The sequence below is a fragment of the Populus nigra genome, chromosome 7 (genome assembly GCF_951802175.1).
Source record: "Populus nigra chromosome 7, ddPopNigr1.1, whole genome shotgun sequence".
In the NCBI taxonomy this organism is placed as follows: domain Eukaryota; kingdom Viridiplantae; phylum Streptophyta; class Magnoliopsida; order Malpighiales; family Salicaceae; genus Populus; species Populus nigra.
This window is the reverse complement of record NC_084858.1, coordinates 19,792,411-19,805,585: the sequence shown is the minus strand read 5'-3', so window position 1 is coordinate 19,805,585 and position 13,175 is coordinate 19,792,411. Positions and strand designations below refer to the sequence as shown.

The window sequence follows — 13,175 nt, the reverse complement described above, 5'->3', positions numbered from 1 at the left end:
GGTCTTCGACCAATCTAAAGTGTGAAAATGACAAACCGAAGGTAGAAACAGAGCAACCAAACCCAAAGCCAGAACACAAAGCTACTCCGACCCTTGCACTTTCCCCTCCCCATCAGTTATCTCGCCATAAATAAATAGTATGTTTCATCCATTATTTCCATCACCGAAAAAAAAAGAAAAAGAAAAAGAAAGAGGTAAAAACCAAAGAGAAAGTCGTTAACCGACGCACCCACCCACCCCCCACCCCCTCTTCTCCCTATATTTAAATCTCCGCCACTCGCTTTCTACACGGGACTTACCCTTCTTTTATTTCTTCTTCTTCGTTTTATACCCAATTTTATTTTATTTTATTTGATTTTCCGGTTCCATGATCGGGAAAAAAAGTCCACGAACAACAACACACGCCATATAAACCCCAAACCCGAAACTCCGCTGCAGTTTCTCTCTCTCTTAAAAGCGGTTAAAATCAAAATGCGATTCGGATTTCTAGAACGAGTTTAATTGAATTCACTGCTAGGGTTTCTATCTTTGTTTGGTTGATTTGTGATTTGAGTCGACAATCATGATAATGGCTGACGGGAGGTCGGGGAGTGTTATGCCAGGCAGTGAAATTATGGCCGTTGGTGACGGTAATAGCGGCGATGGAGAGGAGGAGGATTTGTCAATGGATGTCGATTTGTTTTATACAATTCTCGGAGAAGAACCGTCGCCTGCTTCTCCGGTAAGATTCCGGTCTGCTTCAGAATTTTGTGTTTTTAGGTTAAATTGAACTGGATTTTAGGATTTGGAGAACTTTAACTTGTTTTGTGATTAAATTATTGAATTTGATGCTGCATGATTGATTATTTAAAGGCGGAATATTGTTGCTTGGGAGAAAAAGAGTGATGCTTTTGCTGTTTTTCTGCTTCTTGAGTGAATATTTTTTCTGTTCTGTCAAATTGCAGAGTGGTAAAGGAGATTTTTTGGATGAGACGGTGCTGGATGCTGGAAATAGCCGAAACTGGCTGCTCCAAAGTGGTAATAGATTTGAACTGAAATCCTTGGAATATGATGTGGCGTTGGGTGTCGCTGTGTAGATTGTAATTACCTTTTTTGTTCATATACTGTTTAGGATCTCAGAAGATAGAAGGGGCAGATGGGTTAGGAGGAGAATCCATGGATCATGCTGCCTACTCTTTGCACAATCCAGAAGGTTCGGATGCTAGGGCAGGGCATTCGGGTGGTTCTATTGATTACACAGGGAGACAAATGAGCTCTCTTATGCATGCTCGCTCTGGAAGTATTAGAGAGTTTTGCTTCCCGTTTCAAGAAGATCAGGGAACAATGAGGGCAGGAGCGTCACAATCAGAGATAGCCAGTTGCATTACAGAACCTACTACTTTTGCTGATGGAGTGTCTAGCTGTGTTGCAGATCATGCAGGTGGTTTGAACCTAAAGCTTCTTTTGGATGATAATGGAAACCAGTTGAGGCATGTGGAAGGGAATGTTGAATCCAAAGGCATGTAAACTCGTTTTTCTTTTTCTTTTTTGCTTTTGTATTGTATGTTTGATGATGTGTACTTGGTAGGTTGATTTAGATCACTGTGATTTATTATTGGAGTTCTCATTTATGTTTCTCTAATAATTGCAGGTTCTTCACATGGTCCTTGGATGGATGGTTCGGATGAGAAATTTGGATCACGTGATGCTTTAGACAATGATAGCTTAGGAATTCTAGAACTTAAAACTGATAATCATAGATCGATGGTCATGCCCTTGATGGATACAGATGTTTTTTCTCATGATATGATTTCTACCAAGTCTGCCGACTGGCATTATCCTGGTTTTAATAGCGAACTTAGGGATCATGATTCAGCTATGCAATTTGGCATGAATGGATATGATGCACATTATACTGATTCTTCAGGTTTTGATTTTTCCAGTGATTTTAATTTTGGATTATTTCCCATTAATCAAGAAATTAATGAATTTCAACCTGAGAATGCATGCTCTGGACCAGAGATTTCGATGATGCCTTGCTCTGATGTAAATGGGATGAATTTTAAATCTGAAGGTAATGGCTATACGTTTCCAAAGACCAGAAAATTTTCATCAAGTGCTGATGATGGACTTAACCATGACAAAGCATCGGTTATGCCACCCATTGATATTCAGTTGGGCATCAGTGAGGTCCAAACAGTTTGTGTAGAGGATGAAAAAACCGATGGATTGGTTGCATGTAGGAACATGACATGGCAGTCTGGTGAAGGTGTTACCGAAGCTGTTGACAGGAAGTGTTCTTGGAGCGATGGAAATGGTACTTTTGTTTACGAAGACAAAAAGCAGTCACCTTCTGGTGTTTTATCATCTGTGCAAAGTCAGAAGCATGTGATTTACACCAACGATGACAGAGGGGGCATGGCTCTTGGATCTTCAAGAGCTCAAGTTGAGGGGATTGCTGGTAGGTTTCCCTTCGATAGTGTATATTTGAATTTAAGTGCTTCAGAGCAGTATTTGCCCTTTGCTCCGACATCCCATATAAGCAAGATGCAGCTGGGTTGTGGCAAGGATGAAAAACAGGGCTTGCCTATTCATTCTAAGGCCTTGGGTTCTCATCTTTCAATAGTCAGCCCTGAATCAATTCAGAGTAATTCATCTGGTAGCAAATCCCATGTTGATGATGATCCTGATATATGTATTCTTGACGATATCAGTCAACCTGCTCGCTCAAACCAATGTTTTGCTCCTAGTAAGCCCATAGTTCCTTTGCAACACCCTACATACAACGATTCACTTCATCATTCCACAGTAGAAGGCACAAGGTTCAAGGCCAATGATGAGCAACTTGTACTTCGAGTTGCATTGCAGGTGAGTATTGTGAGCTAGGGAATCTACCTGCTATGTTACACTAAAACAAAAAAAAAAGATTTTTTAAATTCCTTTTGAATGCAAAAGAAATTGAAACTAATAAATACATAATTTGGAAATCATTGGAGCGGGAGTACAATTTACTTTCTGGTCAGATGTCATCACATTGATACAAGATTTCCTTCCCTCAGCCTGAAATATTTTGTTTGGATGCTCACAGGCTGTGTCACAGACTCATAGACACATTCTCACCAAACGTCCTTACAACAAGCATGAGTACAATGTGCAGGAATTTGCTCACATATTAGGAGGAACATAATTTTATTTTGTTTATGGAGAATTTGTCCTCGGTAGCAAATATTCAACGGAAAAAAATAAAAAAAATGCTGTGATCCTCTAATGAAATTTAACTGATTTTCTCATGTATGAATAGAGACATGGTCCTGCCATCTTGAATAAATACACACAACTAGTTCATGTTTCAGAATTTTTGTATTGCTACATACAACATTGTCTCCTTTATCAGGAAATTAAAGAGCTTTTTCATGATTCCATGATTTTTAGATCATGACTTACATTGTGAGTATTTGACATGACTAATTTTATGGCACACTGACAGGATCTTGCTCAACCAAAGTCAGAAGATGTTCCACCCGATGGTGTTTTGGCAGTACCGCTTTTGAGACACCAGGTTCGAACTTTCTTTTTTCTAAAGATAAAAGAAATAAGGCTATATAGGACTTGATGCGTTAGACGCATCATGAAATCGGTATGTATTATGGAATTGATTTCTATCAGCAGACTCTAATATATTCCTCCCAATAGTTACACGAGGAAATAGTTTTCCATATTCAGACAATCTCTTTGCAGTTACCAGATGTGGATCAACAAGCTTGGAATGTACTTTTATGTCCTATATTCCATTCTAGTAGCAAGGAAAAATGCCTCTAGTGGCAGCCAAAAATGGATATTTCTGGTTGGCCACAATTTGTTTTGAGTTGTGTTCTGCTTTTTTTCATGTTAATCCATATATACAAAATCAAATTCAAGTTTGTGCCAGTGGAAAGAATACATTTATAGAGCTAGAGATATTGATGAGTTGGGTTTTTAATGCAATGACAGAGATTTCAGTTCAGTCTGACCTGTTTAGTGATCCAAAACCAACTGGCATTGGCAAAATTTACTTTTGAAGTGGATCCTGTTTTTTACGGTAGTTCGTATAGTTATCCAAAATCAATTGGGATTGGCAAAACTGACATTTGAAGTGGATTTTTATGGTGGCTTTTAGCAATTTAAAATCAACTGGCATTGACTAACTGCATTTGAAGTCAACTATTGTTTTTGTGGTACTTGTTTATTGTTATATGCTTTCTATTTGTGATGTTCTGCATTTCTTCACTCCTACTTCCAAGATGGGGTTTGAAAACTATAAGTGGATTCCCTTTTCTATTCTAATGGGCATGTGTGTTTTTTATGTGCTTATGGATATGCATGTTTATGCATTATTATCCCACTGATGTGCAATAATTTCCTGTGTAGCGAATTGCTTTGTCATGGATGGTTCAGAAGGAAACATCTAGCTTGCACTGTTCTGGAGGAATTCTTGCAGATGATCAGGTAGATTTTATTAACTTGCTAAAGCCACTTAATAGTTCTGGCATTGAGAAATTGTTTTTATCTTTTGGCTTTGGCATTTATACAATCATTTTCTCTCAGGGATTGGGAAAGACAGTGTCAACCATTGCGCTTATACTCAAGGAAAGAGCTCCTTTATGTCGAGTGGATGCTGTGGCTGTTAAGAAAGAAGAGTGCGAGACCTTAAATTTGGATGATGATGACGATGGGGTTATTGAGATTGATAGATTGAAAAAAGGTGCTGATGGTTCTCAAGTTAAGTCAAATCGAAGTTCAACAAAGAGCCTGAATTCTCCTGGGCAATCCAAGGGAAGGCCAGCTGCTGGAACTCTCATTGTTTGCCCCACAAGTGTCTTGCGACAGTGGGCTGATGAGCTGCATACGAAGGTAACTACTGAAGCCAATCTCTCTGTTCTAGTATACCATGGAAGCAATCGAACAAAAGATCCTTCCGAGGTGGCAAAGTATGATGTTGTTGTTACAACATATTCAATTGTCAGCATGGAGGTCCCGAAGCAGCCTCTGGCTGATGAAGATGAAGAGAAACAAAGAATGGAAGGTGATGATGTTCCGCACCTAGGACTTTCATATGGTAAGAAAAGGAAATATCCTCCCACTTCTGGCAAAAAAGGTCTGAAGAATAAGAAGGGAATGGACAGTGCAATGCTTGAGTCCATTGCCCGGCCACTTGCAAAGGTGGCATGGTTTAGGGTTGTCCTTGATGAAGCCCAGAGCATCAAGAATCACAGAACTCAAGTGGCCAGGGCCTGTTGGGGTCTTCGGGCAAAACGCAGGTGGTGCTTGTCCGGTACACCTATCCAAAATGCAATCGATGATCTCTATAGCTATTTCAGATTCCTCAGATATGAACCTTATGCGGTCTACAAGCTATTCTGCTCAGCAATAAAGGTCCCAATTCAAAAGAATCCAGCAAAAGGGTACAGAAAGTTACAAGCTGTTTTGAAGACAGTAATGCTTCGTCGAACCAAAGGTAATATCTTACGATTTTCCCGTGCATTCATTTTGTATGTTTTATCAGTCAATGTGGTGAAATTCATTCTGTTCTGGATTTTCCTAAAGATCCTTAATTTATTTTACAAAATAAATTAAAAAACCCCAGCATCTTCTACCTATCTATCTCCTTTATTGTATAATTGAGATCCTTTGTTAGTTGTTCTCTATTCAAGGTTTGTTGCCTGGCTGGGAGCTGATTATCTGTCCTTGTTTGAATGTTTTGTCTGTCTTCCAATTCATTGGGATTGCTTTGATAGTCAAGGAAGTTTTTTTCACAGGTTTTAACTACTGTTTCCATTCTTTTAGTAGTGTATTAACTAGAAGAATTGGTCTAAATTAGAATGTGGTTTATAGTTAGGAAGTTTTTTCACAGCTTTCAACTACTCTTTCCATTCTTTCTCTCTGTTGACAAATTGATTAATAGTGTATTAACTTGAAGAATGGGTCTAAATTAGTGATGTGGTTTCTAGTTCTTTTTGTCTTTGGCTCGAGGGACTTGCTGTGGGCTGCTCTAAAGTTTACATCTTCAAGATTAATACTGTGATTAGTTGATGGAGTTTAGTTACAAGTAAAATGATCTATCCTTTGATGTTTCAATGCATGAACAGGTGCCGTCAAATATGATTTTACTACTCACACAACTTGTTTAAGTCTTGTAATGCATAAACATACGAGTTTCCTTTGATCTGTTTGAAACATGTTGCCTGCAAAATTTCTGTCTTTGCATGCTTGTCTACATGCTTTTTTCTTGTCTGGTTTGCGTCATATAAATTGTAAATTTTAGCTAGGCTGCTGATGTTGTGCAACTTATTGCAGTTTCTTTTTTGACTCATCTGATGGCTAATGTTTGCTCTAGGTACTCTTCTTGACGGGGAACCTATTATTAACCTTCCACCCAAAGTAGTAGAATTGAAAAAAGTGGACTTTACAGAGGAAGAACGTGATTTCTACACCAGACTAGAAATTGATTCACGAGCTCAGTTTAAAGTATGCTTTTACTGGAAGAGTAATTTAGAAATTATTTCAATTTTATTTCATATTTCTGGTTATCACGTTCCCTTTCCCTCCTTTTTGAGAAAATTTAATCATAACATTGTTATGTGGTAAACATGTTATTTCTATACTCTTTTTGTATGCAAATTAACCAATTCTTTGAACCTCTCCATTTGTTCGTCAGGAATATGCAGCTGCTGGAACTGTTAAACAAAATTATGTTAACATCTTATTGATGCTGTTGCGTCTTCGACAAGCTTGTGATCATCCTCTTCTTGTCAAGGGTTTAGATTCAAATTCTCTAGGTGGATCCTCAATTGAGATGGCCAAGAAGCTTCCTCAGGAGAAACAATTATGCCTTCTCAAATGCTTAGAAGCATCTTTGGCAATCTGTGGCATCTGTAGTGTATGTCGTTTCTTTTCTTGCCCAATCACTCTGCTTATTTCTACGTTCACCTTTTCTCTCTCTTGTAACTTCACTGGTTTGTTTCCGTATGTTAACTTAATCGGTACATTTATATTGTGGATGCTTATTATGAAAATAATTCTCAGTGCACATGCATTTATTGTAACATGTTCATCTTAATTTGTCTTTCTTCTTCATTTAAATGTCAGCTTGTTCAATCAGTTAAGGGACCTGAAACATGATTTTAAGATAATTGGATGCTGTTGCAAGTGCTTTGTTCTGGATTTCCTGAAAAGATAGTCATGAAGATGCATGTCTCTTACATGTATAAGAAACAGGATCTTTAAATTTCAAGCATTAATAGTTGAGATGTTTTTAGGTTAAGGGTTTTGTAAGCAGGAATGGGGGAATAGGCTTTTATTTGATTTGGTGTTGACATCTTTGATTTGAAAGGCTTCTTGTATTGGCTGAATTCTGTGGGAATTCAGTTTGCAGCTTTTGAGGAGAAAGGTTCCTTGTATTGAGGCTAACCTTTGTATCATACTGACCATACGTAACTAATTTCCTCCAGGAAATAAGTTGATTGCTCCATCCCAAAGTGCTCAATAGCTCCTTAGATCATTGTGCTATTTTGTCTAGAGCTTTCACATTTACACATAGAATAGTTTTCCAAATCCTTCGAAGCCTCTAGGATACTTTAAGGTACTTCCAACAGGACTATTGTTTGGTTAGGAGTATCATTTCTTCTTTTATCTAATAGCAATGCTACTATGTTTGTTAGGAAAGCAAACATTGCATAGAAAACTTAGATAAAAGCATATAAAGGCTTAATAAAAGCAACTAAGAATCATTTTTGCTGGTACATGCCATTCAGAAGTCTTGGTGTTTTAAGAGAATTTAGATAAAAGTATCCCAGCTGCAATATAACTTAGAAAAAATGACAAAATAATGGCTGGTTCTACTTTAAAAACTAGTTATTTGAGGTAAATTTTAGTGCGAGATCAATATATAGGAGCTTCAAATCAAAGCTTAAGCACATGATGCAGCCCCCCCCCCCCTATAAATTGTTGGACAGGGTTGCTGCCACTAATAGTTTCTTTATAATGTAGTGTATTTATCAGTCTTATTTTATATTTTAGTTTTCTTTTATTATTTCTTAAACTGCTTTCCCATGTAGCTTACCCCAACTGCTTTATTAACTTTTTTTTTGTGACCTGATACAGTTGTCAATGCTCCATGTTTTCTGACATTTCTGCTGATTTTCATACAGGATCCGCCTGAAGATGCTGTTGTTTCAGTCTGTGGTCATGTATTCTGCAAACAATGTATCTGTGAGCATCTTACTGGTGACGACAACCAATGCCCTGTGTCAAACTGCAAAGTTCGCCTGAATGTATCTTCAGTGTTTTCCAAAGCCACATTAAATAGTTCTCTATCTGATGAGCCTGATCAAGATTCTTCTGGTTCTGAGCTTGTTGCTGCAGTTAGCTCATCCTCTGACAACCGTCCCCATAATTCATCAAAAATCAGGGCAACTCTTGAAGTCCTGCAATCGCTCACTAAACCAAAAGATTGTTTGTCTAAATGCAATTTGTCAGAGAATTCTGTTGATGGAAATGTTGCTTGTCATGAAACCTCATCTGGTTCTACAGGTTCACTTAATGATGGAACTGACAAAAGACACCCCCCAGCTAAGGTTGTTGGGGAGAAAGCCATAGTGTTTTCCCAGTGGACGGGGATGCTAGATTTGCTTGAAGCTTGTCTTAAGAGTTCTTCCATTCAGTACAGAAGACTGGATGGAACAATGTCAGTTGTTGCCAGAGATAAAGCTGTGAAGGATTTCAATACCCTTCCAGAGGTCTCTGGGATTTTAACCATTTGAACTTCTAAGATCTATGCTAAATGGTTTTTTATGCCCCTCAAGTGTTTTCACATGTTCTTTCTCCCTGATGTTTGATCCCTTTGCACCACAGGTATCTGTTATGATAATGTCTCTGAAAGCAGCTAGTCTTGGACTGAACATGGTTGCAGCTTGCCATGTGTTGCTTCTGGATCTCTGGTGGAATCCTACAACTGAGGATCAGGCAATTGATAGGGCACATCGTATTGGGCAAACTCGTAAAGTTACAGTTTTGCGATTAACTGTAAAAAACACTGTTGAAGATCGTATATTAGCTCTCCAGGTACTTTTTTTTCTATTAAATTTTTGTTACACAGTTCCTCATCAAGTAGCCAACTTTTTTCCCCACCATTTAAAGGGACATCGCTCATCACTTTCTCCATCATAAATTGTTTAAATTGCCCCGTCATGGTTAATCATGCAATAGTTTTATTTAACAATGGAAAGTATTACTTGGAGATGATAGATGTGGTGCTCTCAATGGTCTGAAGGAGTATTTGGTTCTTCCATTGCCATTGTTATTTGCTTAGTTTTTGTTAATGAGTTGATATTACAGGCTGGCAGCACTGTAGATGAATTAAGAACTGTGTTTCTCATTTTGGTGAGGCTAGAGGCAGATGTTTTTCACCTATGCCATGGAGATTTGACTTCTTAAAGTCAATGGTTGTTCAGATGCCAACTGAATTCATTGATTAATCGCACTATTTAGCTGTATATCATATGTGATCTTTGGAGTTTGGGTATTAGGTGAACTTGGCTCAACTAAGTATTTTAAGTGAACATAGTAATGTCGCTATAACAACTTTAACTAGCAGAGTAAGGGGAGCAGAAAAAGGGGATGGGTTGTGATATTAGGTGAACTTTGCTTTAACAGTGCTCAAGCCATCAACATAATGTTCGTAGAATAATTGAAGTGGTTGAACTTGTGAACAGACCAGACCTCCTTTAATGGTCACTGTAAATACGTTATGTTTGGATGGGCTCAAGGTGTGAAGCTCAGTGTGGTCAAGTGCATGTTTTAGTTCTTTGGTTTTAGCCAATAAAAGTGTGTGGGCTGAGAAAAAGACGTTTGTTTTGGACAAACATGCTTAACATGATCAATGGGTTATGACTTTGAGCTCATGTTTGGGCCTGCAAGTTGCAGCAGCTCTTGCCAAAAGCAGCCTTTTGGATGCTTTGGCTTAAAGGAGTCAAACCTTCTTTTGAAGTGCTTTTGAGCTGCCTGCTTTGGTCCTTGTAGTTCCTAATGTACCATAGAAACAACATTTGCTTGCTTTTAACCAAAGCATTTAAGGGCGTGTTTCTGCTAAAGTAGCTTCAGCCAAATAGGCTGTTGGCTTGTTTGCGTTTTAGTTTATTTGACCTAGCAATGTTCTAAAATCAAAACTCGAATGCATTTCTGAACACTTTTCTGGTTGATAATTTCAAAGGTTTGGCCAAATTTTCAACATAATGACCAGCGTCTCTTGTACCTTCAGTTTTGTTGCATATTCTTGTAGTTTTTTTTTTTTTTGATAAGTGCATTATCTAGCATTCACGAATGTTTATTATCATAAAAAAAAGTCACGCAAAGGCTAGATAGGTAGATTGCTTCTTTGACAAGCCAGATGGGCCTCAAAAGAGAAAAGACAAAGTTAGGCTTGAAAAGAAAGTAAGAATCCTACCAGGATCATCAAGCTGACTGCTATATCATGGATCCCCTTGGGAGGGAAGGATCGACAAGCGCACTTGCCTATGAGATTAGACTATACATTGAGACATTGTCTGCTAGATAGAATTCCCTTGCATCGGAAGACACCCTCTGATCACTTGGTCAGGACCAATCCTAATACCGAAGGCTAGCTCAAAGGAGTGAAAGATGAAAGATAGGTAGGAGATGCCCTTACCTTAGGGGTAGATAGCAGCTACTTGTTTCGAACATTGGTTGATCTTAGTGTACTAGCCGCTGCTTCATTTCGTATAGTGATAACGCTTTCTCTTTCTTAGCTCTCCGCCCCCCCCTCATATAGGTTGGGGAACTTGGGTTGCGCGGCTTTCTCTTATAGGGGTCTATTTTCTTTTTTCTGACTTGACTCAGCTTGACCTACTTGACTCAGCGGTTAGAGTATCGCTTTCATACGGCGAGAGTCATTGGTTCAAATCCAATAGTAGGTAAAACCGGCCGAAACCCCTGCTTTTGCCAGCATGACAGCAAGCGGATAATCGTGTTTTTAATTGTCTATTTTATTATACTACATTACTACTTTTGCTCTGAATTATTTCTGTAAAACAAAAATAACGGGGTCATATTTTTTGCAGCAAAAGAAGAGAGAGATGGTGGCATCTGCCTTTGGAGAGGATGAAAATGGTGGTCGTCAGACTCGCCTAACCGTGGATGACTTGAATTACCTATTTATGGTGTGAAGACACAGTTCAAATTTTTTTTGGCAGATATTCTTTCAGTGAAACCCAGAGATCACCTACAGGTTCCATTTCAGCAAAACTCAGATATCTATCTGTAGGTTCCTAGCTGCTTGCCGTTGCAGATGAATATTTGAGCCTTTGCCTGACCAGGTTCAACAAGATAACAAAGGGATATAGGATTTTCTGACCAGTAGATAAGATACGTGCATAGTTGGCTTTGACGATGATCCATTCTTTATCCATTTTTTTTGTCGGTCTAACAGTGGATCCTCTCATTTTGTTTCCCACTACAGTGGGATACAACATAGGGTTACAGACTTACAGTAGTCTTATAGCAAGTGAAGATAAAAGAGTTATATAGATATTGCTTTGATGTTTTTCGTTTTCTCCCCAATTGTAAATGTTTAAAGGGTCCTTTTTTTTTTTTTTTTACCTTTTGCCCCACTTATCATTGTGCATTTATTTTCATTAAGACTTTGCATTGTTCTTCTCAAGGAACAGAGATCGCAAAACCTAGCCATCTCCTCGAAGGAACGGTCATTTGTGCCCCTCATACATTCAGCTTGTGATCGACTGCATTTCATTTGCTTGCTGTAAAGTTATGGTACTTATTTTGGGACTTGCCTCGAGTGGGTGTCTCAGCTGTGTACTATTTTTTTTTTATTATATAAAAAAAAATTAGTTTCGGTGCTGTGATAAATACCACAATATACGAGAGCAAATTAATGAAGAACTGAGAATTCGAGAGAACATAGCCGAAGTATACCGAAAAGGGAGAAATTTAAACCAAAAGTTAATGTGGGAAACTTGCTTTGCCTACGGCCTGCGCAAGCATTGCATTTCAGGCTGTAAAAATACACAGGCCATCATATTGAACGGGGAAGGAGAAAAACAAAGCCACCATGAGGGCTGTCGGGCGCTACAAGGAACCAAAGGTATCTGTCTTTTCACCTATGTTACTTTAAAGGCTTGAACGCTTGCAAGAAGTGGTCCCATGGTCTAGTGGTCAGGACATTGGACTCTGAATCCAGTAACCCGAGTTCAAGTCTCGGTGGGACCTAAGTGTTTTGCCCTTTTTTTCCCCCTTAAAAATCAAACTTAACCCATAACACAACCAACCAACCACAACTAAACAATAATAAAGGACACAAAATTACTGTCAACCAAGATAAGAACAATTTCCACATTCTCTTCAGTTTCACAAAACAACAAAGAGTGCATCATCCCACAAAAATCGTTATTGTCTTGTCCTCGTACAAGCTTTTTGTAACAAGCCTGAAATATCAAAAGGTGTTTTGGTAAATTGCCTACTAAATAATTGGTTAAATTTAATTAAGGGCTTTTATTAAATAGAAATTGGTAAAAAAAGAGAAGTTTTTTAGACTACTTTGAGGTAGTCCAAGACTCCCAAGACTAGAATTAAACATCTAGTTAGTTTTTCTTTAACTCTGGAATTTTACTTAGTTAATATTTAAATAAAAGAAAAATTCAAACTGGAATTGAAAAGATCCTAATATGATGATAATTTTAAATTTAAATAGTACTAAATCTTGCTGCAGTGTTAATTACAAGTGCTTTAATGAATCAAGCCATCTACTCTTACTCACCCCCAGGGGGTATCCCAACCTTTCATTCTAGCCCTAACACTTTCCAGAGCCTCCCCTTTTATCTAAAAATAACTCTTCTTCGTCGTCTTCTTCCCTGGCTAGGATCATTACAGTTCCACCCCCATTAAAAAACCCTGCCCTTAAGGTAAAGGTGAGTTCCTTTTAGCCATCATTTTTCAAGTTAAAGGGGTATATATTAGCAGAAGATTCTACTAGCGTATTCCCTTGAATTTTAATAAGTTCATCTCTACCTTAGCTGGCGTGTTTTGTAATTGTTGAGCAAGTTTTTTAAAAAACCATTGTTGTTTCATACTATCAACTATCTCTAATGATTATGATATTCGGGTTTCATTTGTCATGGTTCGCCAGA

The 13,175-nt window shown here is 38.2% G+C and overlaps 1 protein-coding gene and 1 non-coding gene across 2 annotated transcripts; both read left to right on the top strand.

Moving 5' to 3' along the window:
* The first annotated feature begins 242 nt into the window (after positions 1 to 242).
* Positions 243 to 11,592, top strand: LOC133699792 (helicase-like transcription factor CHR28). Its single transcript, XM_062123255.1, has 12 exons — positions 243 to 721; positions 945 to 1,017; positions 1,112 to 1,498; positions 1,631 to 2,847; positions 3,467 to 3,538; positions 4,387 to 4,464; positions 4,564 to 5,473; positions 6,353 to 6,483; positions 6,674 to 6,895; positions 8,166 to 8,753; positions 8,869 to 9,078; positions 11,094 to 11,592. Exons 1-12 carry the CDS (start codon positions 563 to 565, stop codon positions 11,196 to 11,198), a joined length of 4,152 nt encoding a protein of 1,383 aa, XP_061979239.1. The 5' UTR covers positions 243 to 562; the 3' UTR covers positions 11,199 to 11,592.
* Positions 11,593 to 12,186: 594 nt separating this feature from the next.
* TRNAQ-CUG (transfer RNA glutamine (anticodon CUG)) lies at positions 12,187 to 12,258 on the top strand. The gene has a single exon. It is a non-coding gene; the product is annotated as a tRNA-Gln (tRNA).
* The last annotated feature ends 917 nt before the right edge of the window (positions 12,259 to 13,175 follow it).